The sequence below is a fragment of the Herpailurus yagouaroundi genome, unplaced genomic scaffold, assembly GCF_014898765.1.
Source record: "Herpailurus yagouaroundi ecotype Mexico unplaced genomic scaffold, PumYag 197, whole genome shotgun sequence".
NCBI lineage: Eukaryota > Metazoa > Chordata > Mammalia > Carnivora > Felidae > Herpailurus > Herpailurus yagouaroundi.
In genome coordinates, this window is record NW_024412428.1 from 4,432,645 (window position 1) to 4,450,868 (window position 18,224).

Here is an 18,224-nt window from a genome sequence, read left to right on the forward strand (position 1 = left end):
CCCGCCCCCTGGCAGCGTCAACCGCGCAGGCGCAGCCGGCGTGCGCCGTCTCCAAGAGACACTTCCCCAAACCGGCGGCCGCGAAGGGGGCGGGGACCGGCGGGGCAGAGCGTCCTCTGGGGGAGAGCGGCGTCTCCTTCTTCTGAGCCACCGTAGATCCTGCAGCGCCCCCTGCTTGTGGAGGCTCGCCAACCCCTAGCAGAAGGCGTCCCTCAATCGGGCAGTTGGCCAAGGACAAGAAATGGAGGCGAGCTCGGTGGTTCATAGACTTTTCTTTGCTCAGGAATGGACTGTGTGGACGTCCTTGTGTGAAGAGAATTTAGTGGGTGAGGGCGAGACAAGACGTCACTGAAGTCCATTACCCTGCTAGTGGACAGCACCAAATTTCAATACTTTCTCTTTAGGTGCGGTTGTACTAGAATCTGTTCCAAGGAAATCGTCAAATATATTTAGTGTAGCCTTATTTGAAACAATCAAAATTCCCCATACTACAGAATTAGTTATATAAAAGTGTAGTATGTCCATAAACACCAGCATCCATTAAAAAATTATGCGGTAGATCCTAACAAGTAAAAGCTGAACAAACTTGAAAATCATCAACTTTCCCTAGACCTGCAAGAGAACTGAGGGCACCGGGAATATCACTGCCCCCAGAATTAGAGAGGGGCAGGCAAATACAATCACAACTAAAGGAAACAAACCCACAAGCAGCAACCTTCCTGGGCACCAATGCCGGGCAGTTTCTTTTACCTAGTAAATCATGTCCAAATATCCAGAAAAACTTACAAGACATACTAAAGGGCAGAAAACAGTGTGAAGAGACACAGCAAGCATCAAAACCAGACTTGGATATGACAGGGATGTTGGAATTATCAGACTGCAAATTTAAAACAACTAGGGTTAATATGGGAAAGGGTCTTATTTATCTGGATAAAGGAGACAACACGCAAGAACGGATGGGCAACGGAAACAGAGAGACGAGAGTCCTAAGTAAAAACCAAAAAGAGATAGTAGAGATAAAGAACACTGCAACAGAAATGAAGAATGCCTTTGATGGTGTTATTAGTAGTCTGGACATGGCTGAGGAAAGACATCTCTTTCCTCGGAGAGCTTGAGAATATTTCAAAAACTAAAACTTCCAAAACTAAAACACAAAGAAAACAAAGACTGAAAAAAAAACCAGAACAGAATATCCAAGAACTGCAGGACATCTACAAAAGGTGTAGTATATATGTAAAGAACATCTGAAGAGGAAAGAAAGGAACAGAGGCAAGTATTTGCAACAATAATGTCTGAAAATTTCCCCTGGTTTAATGTTATATGTCAAACCTCAGACCCAGTAAGCTCTGAGAACACCAAGCAGGATAGATGTCAGAGAAACTACACATCATTCTCAAACTATAGAAAATCAAAGATAGAGAAAAAAAGTCCTGAAGAAGCCAGAGGAAAAGAATAGTTTACCTATGGAGAAGCAAAGGTAAGTATCACATTTGACTTCTCTTCAGATGTGAAGAGACCGCACAAGCAAGAAGAGAGCAAAGTGAAATAAAGACTTTCTTAGGTAAATAAAAATTGCGCAGATTTGTTGCCGATAGAGCTGCCTTGGAAAAAATTGTTAAAAGAAGTTCTTCAGAGGGAAGGAAAATGATACAGGTCAGAAATTTGGATCTATATAAAGAAAGGAAGAACATTAGAGAAGGAATAAGTGAAAGTGAAATAAAAACATTTCCTTATTCTTTATTGATCTAATAATAAACATTTTGTTCAAAATAATAGCAACAATGTATTTGTGTGTGTGTGTGTGTGTGTGTGTGTGTGTGTGTGTGTGTACCCACGCACAAATGCTTAATGTATAAGTGAAATGAAGGACAGCAATGACACAGGGATGGGAGGGAGGAAGGAGGAATTAGGATTATTTTGTTATAAAGTACTTGCACTACCAAAAAAATTTATGCTGTAGAGGAATATTACATAACAAAAATGTTGATGCTGTATTACTGAGTGGAAAATAAGCTGGTTATGGAATAAGATCAATGTGACTGTTCCGTAATTTTTATGTATACAAACAAAAAGTTTACATTTCTAGATGGGAGGATTGCAGGTGGTTTTTGTAATTCCTCTATTTCAGTGTTTCTCAGCCTCCAGTGATTTTGCCCCTCAGGAGATATTTGGCCATACCCGGAGATATTTTTGGTTGTCACAACTGGGTGCATGGGTGGAGACGCTACTGACATCTAGTGGGTAGAGGCTAGGTTTGCTGCTGAACATCCTACAATGCATACCTACAGACACACACCTAGCAAAGAATTATCCAGAAACATGTCAATAGCGAAGAGATGGAGAAACCCTGCTTTACAGTTTCCCGATGTTCTCTACTAAGCAGGTTTTTAAAAATTTTTTAACGTTTATTTATTTTTGAGAGATACAGAGACAGAGTGCGAGCAGGGGAGGGCAGAGAGAGAGGGAGACACAGAATCTGAAGCAGGCTCCAAGCTCTGAGCTGTCAGCACAGAGCCCGACGTGGGGCTCAAACTCACAGACCACGAGATCATGACCTGAGCCGAAGTCGAACGCCTAACCGACTGGGCCACCCAGGCACCCCTATACTAAGCAGTTTTGATGCAATTTGAGTTTTGGGTTTAAGAGTGAATGCTAAGAAAGAATTCTTGAGATGTTTTTGGTGCAAAAAGGTGATTTTATTATAGCACAGGAACAGGACCTACGGGCAAAAAGAGCTGTACTGGGGTTGTGAGGAGTAACTGACTATATACTTTTTAATTAGTGGGGGTTAATGATAGCGTAAGTCTCTAAAGAATGTGGAAGCAAGGCTTTCAGGACCTCGAGGGGCTAGCTGCTGTTGGGATAAGGTTACCTTTAGTCTTTTAATAAAACGTAAACACTAAGGCACTAAGGCAACCACGAGTTCCTTGAGGAAGATCGCACTCTGCATGTTTCACGTATCAGTGGGCTGCAAGCTGTAAGGAAATTTAAGCTACATTTCTCTTGCCCTTGTAACTAGAAAATGCTGCTTGGAAAACATCATCATAATTTTTACATCATCTTTCTTACCATGTTTGATGTTCCAGGTTTTTTCTTCTTTCTCTTTTTTAATGTTTATTTATATTGGGGGGGGGGGTGTGGGAAGGGGCAGAGGGAGAGAGAGACAGAATCTGAAGCAGGCTCCAGGCTCTGAGCTGTCAGCACAGAGCCCTATGCGGGGCCCAAACTCATGAGCCCTGAGATCATGACCTGAGCTGAAGTTGGATGCTTAACTGACTGAGCTACCCAGGTGCCCCCTACGTTTTCTTTTCTGGTTAAGATTTTCCAGCATTTCATTCACTTATTTAATTCAACTTGTCTTGGTGTTGCTTTGTCTTATTTTGGTTTGTTTTTTTTTTTTTTTTTTTTGAGTGCCTGCTGTGTTTCAGACAGATTACCAAAGCAAGTGAGATGTTTGTTAAGCACAGCAGTCTTTGTGGTGAAATTACTTACTCCTGTAAGGTAAGTATGAAATAAGATTGAGCAACCTAGAAACCAGTCTTGGTACAGTAGCACATACAAAAGAAACACAAATCCTGCTTCCAACAAGAAAGAAAGAAATTAAGAAAGAAAGAAAGAAAGAAAGAAAGAAAGAAAGAAAAAGGAAGAAAGAAAGGAAGAAAGAAAAAGAAAGAAAGAAAGAAAGAAAGAAAGAAAGAAAGAGAGAGAGAGAGAAAGAAAGAAAGAAAACACATTGACAATTAATGTAGGTCCTTACTGAAGACCTTTTGAGAGATGAGAATAGGGCAAATTATATTGAGTGACACACATCATGACTTCCTTAATAAAACCTCTTTTTATTATTTTTCCCATGTTTTTGTCATTTTCCCCACTTCCTGTTCCCAGTTTACCCTCACATATCAGGTTATCTATCCTCCAACTTCTTTTCTCTTGTCATTTCTCACTTTTTCTCTCTTACCGATTCTAATAGAGAGGGAATAACAATGATAACACTTACTACCTGATAATCAGGAGTCAGAAAGTGTACCAGATGCTTTGCCTGTATTCTGAGGAAAATACTTTCCTCGGTTTAAAGATGAGGAAAGTAAAATACAAAGAAGTAACTTGCCCAATATCATGCAGCAGAGAAAGCCTAGATCCATGATGTGAAGCCAGACAGTCTGACTCTAGAGTCTGTATTATTAATAATTATTCTATATTGATTTTCCACAATCCATATAGATGTTCCATTTATGATAATATGATAGGCTAGGAAATGACCCTGCCTTAAAAAAAAAAAGACTTAAAATAACAGGCAAAGTAGAAATCAAGTTCTGTAAAGCACCAGGTAACAGACAAGATAGTGAGGCCTTACTGTGCAAACTATAAGGGAAAGTATATACCCAGAGAGGTAAGCAGGAAACTGGAAATGTGGCAAAAGGGCCATTTCCAAACCAGGTGCCCTTAAAGGATGCAAAATTCAGAAGTCAAAATCTCAGGCCCACCCAGGTGGGGAGTTTAATGAGGTGCTCTCTCCCTACGTAAAGCCAGGGCCGTATGGAAACTCAACCAACCCAAGCCCTAGAATATAGCAGGAAATTTGCATTGACACGGAGAAAAGAAGGGGGTGCAATAATTGCCCATCTTGAAAATATTACAACCACAAAAAGGTTATTAGATGGATGTACAACCTAGATTCATACCACCTAAAAAAACTTACCCCAAATGTCAAGCTGTGAATGCAGTTGAAAGTACCTGGAATCAGTAATGCCTAGGAAGCTTTTTACAATAAACACAAATCCTTTTATAGTGAATTCTACTTCTACTGTGGGTTTCAAATAATTCTCACAATTAGTTTTCAAAGGAAAGCTGTGGTGATTCGTCAGAGTAAAAAATACGTACGTAGTACACAAGGAAACAATTCTCAGGAGATAATTGGCAGTTAACAATGCAATAGCAATAAAAGATTTTATAATTATCAGGCTTTGTTTCTAAAACAACTATGCTCATTTTGTTTAAAGAAATGAGACATTTAAAATATCTGCAGTATAGGGGGAAATAATTAAAAAAAATTTTTTTTTTGTTTATTTAGTTTTGAGAGACAGAGACAGAGACAGAGCAAGAGCAGGGGAAGGGTAGAGAGAGAGGGAGACACTGAATCCGAAGCAGGCTCCAGGCTCTGAGCTGTCAGCACAGAGCCCAACGCGAGGCTTGAACCCAGGAACTGTGAGATCATGACCTGGGCCAAAGTCGGTTGCTTAACTGTCTGAGCCACCCAAGCGCCCCGGGGGAAAATAATTTCTGAATGATATAGCAAATATGAAGAACCAAATATAACTTCTATAAATTAAATACAAAAGCTCATTGGATGGGTTTAACAGATTAAACAAATTAGAAGAAATAATTAGAAAACCAGAAGTTACTAAAAAAAATTATCCACAAAGGAAAGGAGTACAGAGAGACAAAAAGATTATAAATATGACAAAAGATTCAGGAAAAATGAAGGAAAGAGTGCAAAGATCTAACATAAACCTAATCACAGTTTCACATGAATAAGAGAGAGAAGAAGAGAGACTGGGCAAAAATAACATTTGATGAGATAATGCCTGAATTTTTTTTTTTTTTTTTTTTAGAATGCATGGAAGACACCGATCCACAGAATAAAGAAGCCTACAAATTCCAAGTTTGATAAAAAGAAATCCACGTCTAGATACATGATAGCGAACTACAGATTCCCTACGGTGACTTTGTTATGGCAACACCAAAGACAAAAATGGAGATCTTAAAAGCATCCAGAGGAAAAGTACAAATTACCTCCAGTAGATCCGTAATTACATTTACAGTTGACTTCTTATCATAGTAGAAGGCATGTAACATTGCAATGGTATCTGCCATTTACTGGAAGAAACAACCAATAATCTAAAATACTTTTTGCAGGGGTGCCTGGCTGGCTCAATTGGTAGAGTATGTGACTCGTGATCTCAGGGTTGTAAGTTTGAGCCCCATGTTCAGTGTAGAGATTACTTAATAATAAAATCTTTTAAAAATCAAATAAAATAGGGAAGCCTGGGTGGCTCAGTCAGTTAAGCGTCCAAGTCTTGATTTCAGCTCAGGTCATGATCTCATGGTTCATGAGTTCCTGCCCCACCTGGGGTTCCATGCTGACAGTGCAGAGCCTACTTGGGATTCTCTCCCCCCCCCCATCCCTCTCCCACTCTCTCTCTCTCAAAATAAATAAATAAACTTAAAAAAATTTTTTTTAATGGGAAATAAATCACTTAAAAAATAAAATACTTTTTCCAGGAAAAAATATCTTTCAAAAAATGAAAGTGGGGAAAAAAACTCAGACATCTTCCAAAAGACAAAAACAGAAAGACTGAGTTTGCCATGATCCATATTACAGCAAATTCTAAATTGTATTTCAGAATAGGGAAAATGATCACAGATGGGAGATCTAAGATACAAAAGAAATGAAGATTCTTTTTTTTTACATTTATTTATTTTTGAGACAGAGAGAGAGCATGAACAGGGGAGGGTCAGACAAAGAGGGAGACACAGAATCTGAAACAGGCTCCAGGCTCTGAGCTGTCAGCACAGAGCCCGTCGTGGGGCTCGAACCCACGGACTGCAAGATCATGACCTAAGCCGAAGTCGGACGCTTAACCGACTGAGCCACCCAGGCGCCCCAAAGATTCTTTTTAACATAAAGAAATGAGAGGTGCCTGAGTGGCTCAGCCAGTTAAGCTTCTGTGTTTGGCTCAGATCATGATCGCACAGTTTCGTGAGTGGAGCCCCGCATCCGGCCCTGCTCTGACAGTTCAGAGGCTGGAGCCTGCTTCAGATTCTGTGTCTCTCTCCCCATCTTTCTGCCCGCCTCCCCCACAAACTCATGCTTTGTCTCTGTCTCTCAAAAATAAATGTTAAAAAAAATTTCAAACACAGAAATGAGTAAATGTAAATAAACACAAACTGCCTAAAACAATAATAAAGTTTTGCTAAGTTGAACAATAATTCAAATACATGAGTTAGGAGTGAGATAAAGTATCCTAGTATCCTTGCATTACCTTGGAAAAGAGTGGGAGTGCTGGTTAACTTTAGCCTTAAAAAGTTGTGTTTATATGTTTTATTTGCTAGAGTAACTGCTAAAATAATAGAAACAGCATATAAATTCCAATGTAGTAGAAGGTGAAAATGGAATTTTAAAAAGATATATTTGCCACAGCATAAAAAGAGTATTAGATGTCAACAAATTTAACAAAATGTGTAAGATATTTATAGAGCATGTTACAAAACTCCATAAATGGAGGGATAATAGGTATACAGATATGCAATCTCAATCTTCTCCCTCTCTCCACACACACACACACACACACACACACACACACACACACGCCTAAATAAATGGGAGGGCTGGGGCGCCTGGGTGGCTCAGTCGGTTAAGCGGCCGACTTCGGCCCAGGTCATGATCTCGTGGTCCGTGAGTTTGAGCCCCGCGTCCGGCTCTGTGGTAACAGCTCAGAACCTGGAGCCTGTTTCACATTCTGTGTCTCCCTCTCTCTCTGCCCCTCCCCCGTTCATGCTCTGTCTCTCTCTGTCCCAAAAATAAATAAACGTTGAAAAAAAAAATGTGGACTCTAGAGAATCTTAAGCATATGCAATAGTATGTTATGTATATTATGTATATGCAATAGTATATTATAGAATATTATGTATATGTTTTTAGCACCCCATCTGTAATAGCCCAAAACTATAAACAACAGCAGGAGTAAAATAGGTGGATAGATAAATGGTGATACAGTCATAAAATAGAATAATATGCAGCAATGTTAATGAATATTCAGTTACATATAACAGCAAAGATGAAAATCATAAATATAAGGTTGAACAAAAAATGCAAGACACAAAACAACCATATGCTATGATTCCATTTATGTTATAGTTCAAAAATAGACAAAACTCAACTATGTTTAGGGGTGAACACAGAGGTGCTAAAACTATAAGGAAAATTGGAGTGTGATTGAAGAAGGGCATAAAAAGAACTTCTAAGTTGCTTGCAGCATCCAGTTTCTTGATGTGGGTGGTGGTCACAATATGGGTGTTTCATGATGTGGATGTTTAGTTTATAAACAGAACTTGTATACTTTCTGCATTCTTCTGCAAGTATGATATTTTCGTAACTGGGAAAAGTCTATGAAGTAGGACATTTTAACTTCTTTTCAAAGTAATATATACTGTTGTTGTTTTTTTTAAAGTCCAAGGGTAGGGGCATCTGGGTGGCTCAGTTGGCCAAGCGTCTGATTTTTTATCTCAGCTCAGGTCTAGATCTCAGGGTTGTGAGTTCAAGCCTCACATTGGGCTCTAACACTGGGCATGGATCCTACTTTAAAACAAACAAACAAAAAAATAAACAAACAAATATTCAAGAGTAGCATAAAGCTTATAACAAAATTTGGTTATCCCTTGCTTCATCACTACTCCTACTTCCCCAAAGCACTCATTCTGATTTTTGTCTTTTTCTTGTTTTTACTTTCGTATGTCTGAGTAACATAGTTTTAGGACTCTTTCTTGACTTTTTTTTTCAGTTTTAGGTAATTTTTTTCAGTTTCTTCCTTCACTTAAGGTCAGAATTTAGCTCTTGTAGAAAATCCCCTGCTCCCAGATTTGCATTTCCCCTTCCTCTTGTGCTATTAGAGTTTTAACACCTTAAAAAAGTTGAATTCACACTCATGTTTTCATTATTATTCTTATAGACTCTTCACTGTGATTCCAAATTAAGTACTCCACTTACATTTCCTTTCTTATATAATTGAATTTTTTTTTTTCAATTGCCTCTTTGAGTAATTGGCCTAGTTTTCTTTCTCTCTCCTGTTAAGTATTCTCACACTAGATCCAGTAATTCCTTCATGGTTAAGTCCGACAGATAATCTCTCAGTTCCATTGTTTTTCCTCGAGACATCTGTCCAGAGGTCCCTAGATATCTAAGAGTCTCTTCCCTTCTTATTCCAGGTTGTTCCAGTTGTTCTCTAGGCCTACTGAATTATCTTGGGACTCCCCTTCACCTGTATATGGTGAAGCCAGGGAAATGTCTTGATTAGTCTTTTGTGTTGAATTCCTAGATCTTATGTTGTATTCTTCTTGATTTGCTTACTTTGTTCTGTTCTGTTTTGGTGGAGTATATTCTTTTTTTTTTTTTTTAATTTTTTTTTAACGTTTATTTATTTTGGAGACAGAGAGTGACACAGCATGAACAGGGGAGGGTCAGAGAGAGAGGGAGACACAGAATCGGAAACAGGCTCCAGACTCTGAGCTGTTGGCACAGAGCCTGATGTGGGGCTCGAACTCACAGACCGTGAAATCATGACCTGAGTTGAGGTCGGGCGCTTAACCGACTGAGCCACCCAGGCGCCCCTGGTGGAGTATATTCTTTAATGACTTCCTGAAATAAGGCAAAAGACAAATCTTTGATGGATAGTTTGGCTGGGTCTAGAATCCTGTGCTGGGAAAAATTTTTTCTCTTAGGATTTTGAGAGCTCCCAGAAACACATCCTAACTTCCACGGCACCTGTTCAGAAACCTGATGACTTCCTGGTTTCCCTTTGGAGGTCCCCACTTTATTTTCTCAGGAAGCTTTTTGGATCTCTTCACCCCCATGATCTGAAATTTTAAAACAAGAAACTTGGTTTTCTCCTCTATTTCCATCCAGTGTTTTGAGAACATGATGAACTCTTTGAATATTTTTTTTTAATGTTTTTTATTCTTGAGAGAGATAGAGCATGAGCAGAAGAGGGCAGAAAGAGAGGGAGACACAAAATCTGAAGCAGGCTCTAGGCTGTGAGCTGTCAGCACAGCCTGAGGTGGGGCTTGAACTCACCAGCCATGGTACCATGACCTGAGCTGAAGTTGGACCCAGGTGCCCCCATGCTGAACTCTTTCAATCTAAAAACACATTTTCTTTAATTATGGGAAATTTTCTTATCTTATTTCTGAGATAATTACTGTTTCTTTCTTTTTATTATTTTTTTCTTTTTTTCTTCCTTCCTTCTGTTATTGTTCTTCCCATTTCCCTCCCTTTCTCCTTTCTTTTTCAAAAAACATTTTTTTAAATGTTTACTTATTTTTGAGAGGGAGAGAGAGACAGAGTATGAGCCAGGGAAGGGGTAGAGAGAGAGGGAGACACAGAATCAGAAGCAGGCTCCAGGCTCTGAGCAGTCAGCACAGAGCCTGATGCGGGGCTCGACCTGAGCTGAAGTCAGACACTCAACTGACTGAGCCACCCAAGCGCCTCTCTCCTTTCTTTTTTCTATCAGATGTGAAAAGTCCTGGTCTGACTCTAATTTATTATTCTTTCATTCTTATTCTCTAGGCCTTTGTCTTTTTTTTAATGTTTATTTTTATTTTGAGAGAGAAAGAGAGAGCGCGAGTGAGCAAGGGGGGCAGAGAGGGAGAAAAAGAGCCTGTCCGCTCTGTCAGTGCAGAGCCTGATGCAGGGCTCGATCTCAAGAACTGTGAGATGACAACCTGAGCGGAAACCAACAGTCAGACGCTTAACTGACTGAGCCACCCAGTCGCCCCCTTTGTCTTCCTAATATATTTTCTGGGAAATTCTTACGACTTTATAATACCACCCTTATGGAGTAGGAGTTGTTCTCCCCCTCTTGTGGGGCAGTGTTTCTATATAAATGATTTGGAATGCTTCTGCACAAGATATTTTTCTATTCTTCCCCATTTATTATTTATTCATTCGCTTACATCAGTGTGGATTTACCGATGTTCATTTTAAACTTTTGGTTATAATCTGATAGTTCCTTAGTTTCTTGTTCCAGCTTTGGCCATCAGTAAATTTTTCACTTGGCTCCTATGTCCTTTGACATACCTCATCAATATAGGCAGGGCTTTTTTGGTTTCTGGTTTTTTGAGCACTTCCTTACTTTCTGGCACTACAATATGCTCCAGGCTCATCTTGCATCTTTTCCACCCCAACTCTTAGAATTAATAATTTCTCAAGGAGGTCCAGTCCCTTTAATTGGAGAATGATACTAGAATCCAAGATCTGGGCACTAGCTGTGCCGACGCGCTACTGGAATGCTGTTCCTCCCAGGCTAAGAGTTCATTTGGTCACCTACATTTCCCTTTTTCCTTTTTCTAAAAATTTTTTGTAGCACTCTGTTCTGATTTTGTGGATCTCGTTTCTCTAGGTATAAGATAAAAATAAAGTTACTTGTTTATTTTTGCTTCCCAAATTATCTGTATTCCTTCTAGTTTTGTTTTGGTTTCTGACTTTCGCGCCAGACCTGTTCTCTAGTATCTGATGATCTTTGACCATCCTTTCAATAAAATGTTACTTAGAAACAATCTTTGTAGGAGAGGTTGACATTTGACGAGCCTCATGCAGAACGAAGAGGTAAGCATTTTGTTGGGGATCCCCCATACCACTACTTGAAGGTACTATGCGTTTGAACGGGCACAAGGAATTCTGGGAACAGTTGTCTTGTTGGTAGCAGCAGCAGAAACTGAGTAGAAAGCCCGTTAGGCACCACACACAGGATCGAAAGGATCCATACCATCTGCTCCTCTGCACTAGCTCTCTGCACAAACTCCTACCCAGCAGGACACGCCGCAACACTTGGACTTGACCACAGCCTTTGATCGCCAGGGAGTTTGCGCAGCACCAACAGGGTCAGCCACGGCGGCCCGGCGCGCCCCCCCGCAGCCGACTCTCTCTGAAACGCCGCGGAGCGGATGAATTATCATCGATCGATTACCGAAACGTCAGGGAGCAGACACGCTCCCGGTACTTCCCCGGGAAGGGGCGGTAGCCAACCAAAAACTGAGGTCGCCTCCTTTACTATAAAGGCGCCTGGAATGCTCCATAGGGTCTTCCTCACTCTGGGACTCCGCGCATCCCTTTTACCAGTTGGGAAGGACATAAGCAATAATTGAGATTCAACAACCATAAAGTACAGATTACGTCAACACGTATCCCGATACAGAACTAAAACGAAACGGTCCGCCTTGCCTTTAACGCCGGACGCCACCTCCGTAAGAGAGCCGGCGCCACGCCCACCCCACCCCCTCCCAGGGTGCCTTGCGCGGCGTGCCGACCCACCCACCCCGTCCCAGGGCGCCTTGCGCGGCGGCCTCGCTCCCGGTGGGCTACGTGCGCGCGGCGGGCGCCCGAACGTGCTCTCGCGTGGTGGCCCCACCCACCTCGGCCTTCTCAGCCGCTGGGACTTGAAGTTCCCGCCAGGTCGCGGCTGGGTGAGAGCGATGCTGCGCGGCCCGCCTTGACTCTGAGGAGAGAGGAGCGTCCCCGGCCCCTTGCAGCTTGCTGACGCCTCCGAGCCCCGGCAGCCATGTCCACGGGATTTTCCTTCGGGACCAGCACGCTGGGCTCCACCACCGTAGCCGCCGGCGGGACCGGCGCAGGCGGCGGTTTCTCCTTCGGGACTGGGGCGTCTAGGTAACCGCACCTCCTCGATTTCCCCGGCCCGGGTCCTCCCCTCGAGCCTCCGGTGAATGGGCCCGTCCCTCCCTCTTCCCCCCGCCCCCCGGGTTTCCTTCCCGGTGGGCCTGGTAGAAAAATACTTGCCCAGGGCCAGCTTCGAAGCCTTGCCTTATTTCAGCGCCCTGCCGCCCCCCACTCCGGCGGCCTGGTCGGCAGGAGGGCGGATGGTCTTGGGGTTGTGAGGTCCCCCAGAATTTACGATGGTTCATACTCACACATTGTTCCCACGGAGGGGGTCTGGCTGCGTGGAAGGGCCTGGCATGTCACGGCGAGCCCCAGCGGTGCGGCAGCCCGAGGCACGGAACGAATGGTGAACGAATGAACGGCACTGGGGCTTACTCTGGGGTTTTAGAAAAAGACAGTGTAACAGAAGATTTTAAGGAGCACAAGTCAGAGTTTCTCCCCGAGAATTCAGGTTTCATTGCAGGAGACACGGTGTGGGACTTTCCAGGGCTTAATGAGGTTGTGGGATTTTAAAGGAGCTCAGGTCTTTGTACCTCATGGGACCCTCTCCTTTGTTGTTTCTTGTTTTAAACACTTGTTACAGCATTTATTGGTGATGATTTTGAACATGATGTGCAGATGAGTATACATGAGCGAGTGTTGTGTTGTAATGACTTACACTGAAAAATGTAGCATATTTCTCGTTTTTGTGCAGCCTGCTAAACCACCAGCTCAAATGGCGAAGTAAAGCTAGCAGAGGTCCAGAGACCATTAAAATCGTTAAAGATCGTTGTCATGATGAGACATGGAATCTTTAGAATTCAGTCTTTTTAAGGTAAAGGTGGAGGAGTTCCTTAAATCCAGAAGAGCGCGTAGAACGCGTTACACGGCATCTTGTGAAGTTTGAGGAATGTGGTTGTAGATTAAAAGGGCAAAAAAAAGAATCTTCCTTGTGTTAAAAAAAAAAGGGGGGGGGGGTTGGGCACAGACTACATAGTCAAATATAAAATCTGGGAGTGTTTCTCCTTTAATACCTCCTTTTCTTTCACTCTGCACACATAATCAGCAAGGCCTGCTAATTTAAAATTTTTCTAAAATATCTATTTATTTTGAGAGACAGAGAGAGACCGAGCACGAGCTGGGGAAGGGCAGAGAGAGAGGGAGACACAGAATCCCAAGCAGGCTCCAGGCTCTCTCTGGGCTGTGAGCACAGAGCCCAACGGGGGGCTTGAACCCCACGGACCGTGAGATCATGACCTGAGCCGAAGTCGGAGGCTTAACCCACTGAGCCACCCAGGTGCCCCTCCATTTTGTTGTTGTAAAATGCTGGTTGTGATCTGCTAAATTGATGTTATACTTCTGATGGGTCCTAATCTTAGGTTGAAAAACACTGCTGTAGCAACTTGGGCATTTTCTTAGTTCCTCAGGTGGGCTTGGCCCAACCCCTTCCCCTTGGGTCAGTTCCTGCTGATTGGAATCCCCCCGCCACCTCCTTGAGTGCCAGGCTAGTGTCTACTGTTGGGACTCCAATGCTTACCTATCCAGAGAGGTCTTTGCAGCTCTGCCAGTGTAGACGAGGTTTCCATCCTCACAGCACCCTGTAACATAGCACTTACCACGGTTGTAGTCAATTCGTTATATATTTTTTATTTTTTTATTAAAAATTTTTTTTAACATTTATTTATTTTTGAGACAGAGAGAGAGCATGAACGGGGGAGGGTCAGAGAGAGGGAGACACAGAATCTGAAACAGGCTCCAGGCTCCGAGCTGTCAGCACAGAGCCTGACCTGGGGCTCAAACTCACGGACCGTGAGATCATGACCTGAGCCGAAGTTGGACGCTTAACTGACTGAGCCACCCAGGCATCCCAATTCATTATATTTTTTGTTGACTTGTTTATATTCTGATCCCAGCGACGGAACGGAAGCTCCATGAGGGCAAAGACCGTTTCATGTCGTTTTTTTGGGTAGACACAGTGAAGCTCAGTGCATATTTTTTGAGTGAATGAGTGATTGATTCATTCTCTCCACTGACTGGAAACTTCCTGAAGTCAGGATCTGAGTCTTACCACTCTGTCCTCAGTCCCTGTGACAGTTCCTGGCACATGACAAGGGCTTTCATAGATCCTTGTTGAATGACTGAGTAAAGGAATTCTGAGTCGTGAGCTGGAAACATGTACACAATCTTCAGAAGGGCTTAGATAAATGAATGAAAGGAGAGACCATCTGACGTCTGTCTCGTGGAGTACTGGTTTGAAGGCCTAACTACCCCTAGAGCCATCTAGCAATTTGGTCTCTGTAGGTAAATCGTTTCAGCAACGTTACTGTCCAACAGTTCCCACGTCTGGAAAAGGGGTATCATCTATTTATCTCACAGAGTTGTTGAATCGGATAAAGCATGTAAAGTATTTAGCGTCACACCTGGCACTTGGTAGGTGCTCTGTAAGTGAGTCCTGAGTCCACATTAGGGCATGCTGGAGAAGTTAAAAGAATATTCCTGATCTGCTGGAGTCAACTTGGCTTTTCTGTAGCCCGTCTTAAAGAGTCACTAGCAGATAATACCAGGTTGAGGCAAAAATTGGTCATGTCTGGGGTGGCTTTTGGTTTTCATTAAGTAAATTTCTCTGCCACAGAGAAATTTCTCTTGCTTTTCTGAGTAAGAAGATACCACTTTGATATATTTCTTTGGTAATGTTTTCAAACTTAGGTATGAAACACTTCATTGTGTCTTCAGTTATCAAGACATTTTAAATATTTTAATTGTCTTTTTAGACATACCTTGGCTGTACTTCTTTTGTGTCTTTATGGAATGGCAGTAAAACCAAATGGGATCACTGATTTATTTGGGAGACAGCAGAGCATAATAACCATTTTTTTAATTTGATGTTTGCAAAATTTGCCAATTGTGTTTATTTAAATATCTTTTTTTTTTTTTTTTTAATGTTTATTTTTGAAAGAGAGCAGGTGCATGCACTGGGGTGAGGAGGGGCAGGGAGGGAGAATCCCAAGCAGGCTCCGTGCTATCAGGAAGCCTGACACCTGGCTCGAACTCCCAAATCACAACATCACGACCTGAGCCGAAATTAAGAGTCGGACACTTAACCGACTGAGCCACCCAGGTGCCCCCCTAGAATACCATTTTAATGCAGTTGATTAAGTGTTTAGGATTTGTACTTTGTTGGTGAAACTTTGCAACCCTGTTCTGCCAGCCCTCTGTACTTCACACCTGGGACACACATACACCTGTGCTCATAGAAATCATTTTAAAATCAGTGATAAACTAAGACAGAGGGTGTAGTCTTTTTTTTTTTTCTTCCCTACTCAGTGTTGATGACTGATTTCAAGTTCTACCTTCTTAGTAAGCTCCTCTCTATTCCCCTTACAGTGATTAGCTGGCATAATACCTTGTACATAATGTGTTTAATTGAATTTATAAGTGTTCCTTATGATGACAGTAGTAACATTTAATCTCTTGATCTTTCAAAAAATCTGTTAAGTGGGCACTGTTACTCCCATTTTGCAGATGAGGAAATAGAGAATCATAAACACTAAGTAATGTCACACAGGTACCAGGACACTGGGGTGCTGGTACTGGAACCCAGCCATAACCCCACTGCCTTCTTAAATTGAAACATCCCAGACTTTTAAACTTTTTAAAACTGACCTTGGCTTCTCTTATGGTGATTATGTCTGTATGGAAGGTGAGGGAGAAGTAATAAAGGTACGTATACAGGATGAATGGGATCTCCCATTATGTTACATGTTGATACATTCTCTCCTAACTCTCCTACACAATTTTTTTTTTTAATTTTTTTTCAATGTTTATTTATTTTTGGGACAGAGAGAGACAGAGCACGAACGGGGAAGGGGCAGAGAGAAAGGGAGACACAGAATCGGAAACAGGCTCCAGGCTGCGAGCCATCAGCCCAGAGCCTGACGCGGGGCTCGAACTCACAGACCGCGAGATCGTGACCTGGCTGAAGTCGGATGCTTAACTGACTGTGCCACCCAGGCGCCCCGTCCTACACAATTTTTGAAGTGGCAGATTGTCAGGATTTCTTGTTTATTTTCATAATTTGCTCTCCCACCCATAGATAGCAAATTTGAGCCCCCGAGTTTTGATAAGAACAGTTGAAAGTTGTGAACTCTGTTCATATCACTTGTTATTATCAGCTGTTCTTTTTAAACTTTCAAAAACTCTGGATCGAGGGTAATTTTGCTTTGCATTTTACTCTTGCCAGGTTACCTTGAGTCCTTCTCATCTTCTCACCCCTGCCCCCAGTTCTTACTGCTGTTTTGTTGGCAAGATACCTGTGTCCTCTGCCCCCCCCCCCCCCCACTCCATGAATGTGGTAATATAGCAATAGAGAGGTAGTGAAGACCACTTAGAATAACTTTTCTATTTCTGGGTATGTTATTTTTCTTTATGTTATTATTAGTTGGGGAAGAACAAATGCTTTTGGAAATGTGGACTGTACATGAGTCATTCAAGAAGAAAATGATCCACATTCATAGCATTTCCCTATGGCCATTTATTTATTTATTTATTTATTTAAATTTTTTTTTCAACGTTTATTTATTTTTGGGACAGAGAGAGACAGAGCATGAACGGGGGGAGGGGCAGAGAGAGAGAGGGAGACACAGAATCGGAAACAGGCTCCAGGCTCTGAGCCACCAGCCCAGAGCCCGATGCGGGGCTCGAACTCCCGGACCACGAGATCGTGACCTGGCTGAAGTCGGACGCTTAACCGACTGCGCCACCCAGGCGCCCCCACTATGGCCATTTAAAAGTATGCTAGCTTTTTTTTTTTTGAGAGGGAGAGAAACAGCATGAGCAAGGGTGGGGCAGAGAGAGAGGGAGACAGAACTCCAAGCAGGCTCCAGACTCTGAGCTGACAGCACAGAGCCTGACGCGGGCTCAAACTCCTAGACCGCGAGATCATGATCTGAGCCAAAGTTGGATGCTTAACTGACTGAGCCACCCATCACTTTGTATTTTTTAAGGCTACTTTTATATGTGACTTATTTTTAAAGAGAACAGGAAAATATTTGAGTTTGGTTGGTTAAAAATGTTCCTTTTGTATTCTCTGGAGGCATATTGAATATGTTAAATGAAAGAAGGTAATTAACCTTGAACTTTTATTTTTCTTAAAGAAATCCTGGCTCTAATAGACTCTATTTTGTTTTTTTTTTGTAACAAGCAACCCTTCGGTGGGGCTCAATTTTGGAACTCTTGGCAGCACTGCAACTCCTGCAACTACATCCGCTTCCTCAGGTGGTTTTGGAACTGGCCTCTTTGGACCGAAATCTACCACTGGGTTCACTCTGGGAGGAACAAATACAGGTAAGGAGGATTGTCACATTTGCAGGGAGTAGGTGTGGGCTATTCTTCAAGTTCTGTTCTCTGTCCCTTCTCTTTAGTTCTGTTCTCTATCCCTTCTCTTTACAAGGATTGTCATTGGTGACAGGCCGAGAAAATAGTAAATACTAAGATGAAAAAATATATTGGGATGTGGAATTAAGGACCAGTGATAGGCTCATGTTGGTTATAATCTATTTAAAAGAATGTGTTTTTTTTTTTAATTTTTTTTTTCAACGTTTATTTATTTTTGGGACAGAGAGAGACAGAGCATGAATGGGGGAGGGGCAGAGAGAGAGGGAGACACAGAATCGGAAACAGGCTCCAGGCTCTGAGCCATCAGCCCAGAGCCCGAAGCGGGGCTCGAACTCACGGACCACGAGATCGTGACCTGGCTGAAGTCGGATGCTTAACCGACTACGCCACCCAGGCGCCCCAA

General features: G+C 42.4%; 1 protein-coding gene across 3 annotated transcripts in view; it reads left to right on the forward strand.

The window, feature by feature from the left end:
• The first annotated feature begins 12,162 nt into the window (after positions 1-12,162).
• Positions 12,163-18,224, forward strand: part of NUP58 (nucleoporin 58) — a 50,928-nt gene continuing 44,866 nt past the window's right edge. Inside the window, exons 1-2 of one of the 3 annotated variants that reach the window (XM_040448054.1) lie at positions 12,163-12,439; positions 17,628-17,770. In XM_040448054.1, the coding sequence (XP_040303988.1) occupies positions 12,333-12,439; positions 17,628-17,770 (250 nt within the window). In that variant the 5' untranslated portion in view covers positions 12,163-12,332. The remainder of the gene's footprint in view (positions 12,440-17,627; positions 17,771-18,224) is intronic. The other 2 variants (XM_040448055.1, XM_040448053.1) reach the window with 2 other exon arrangements.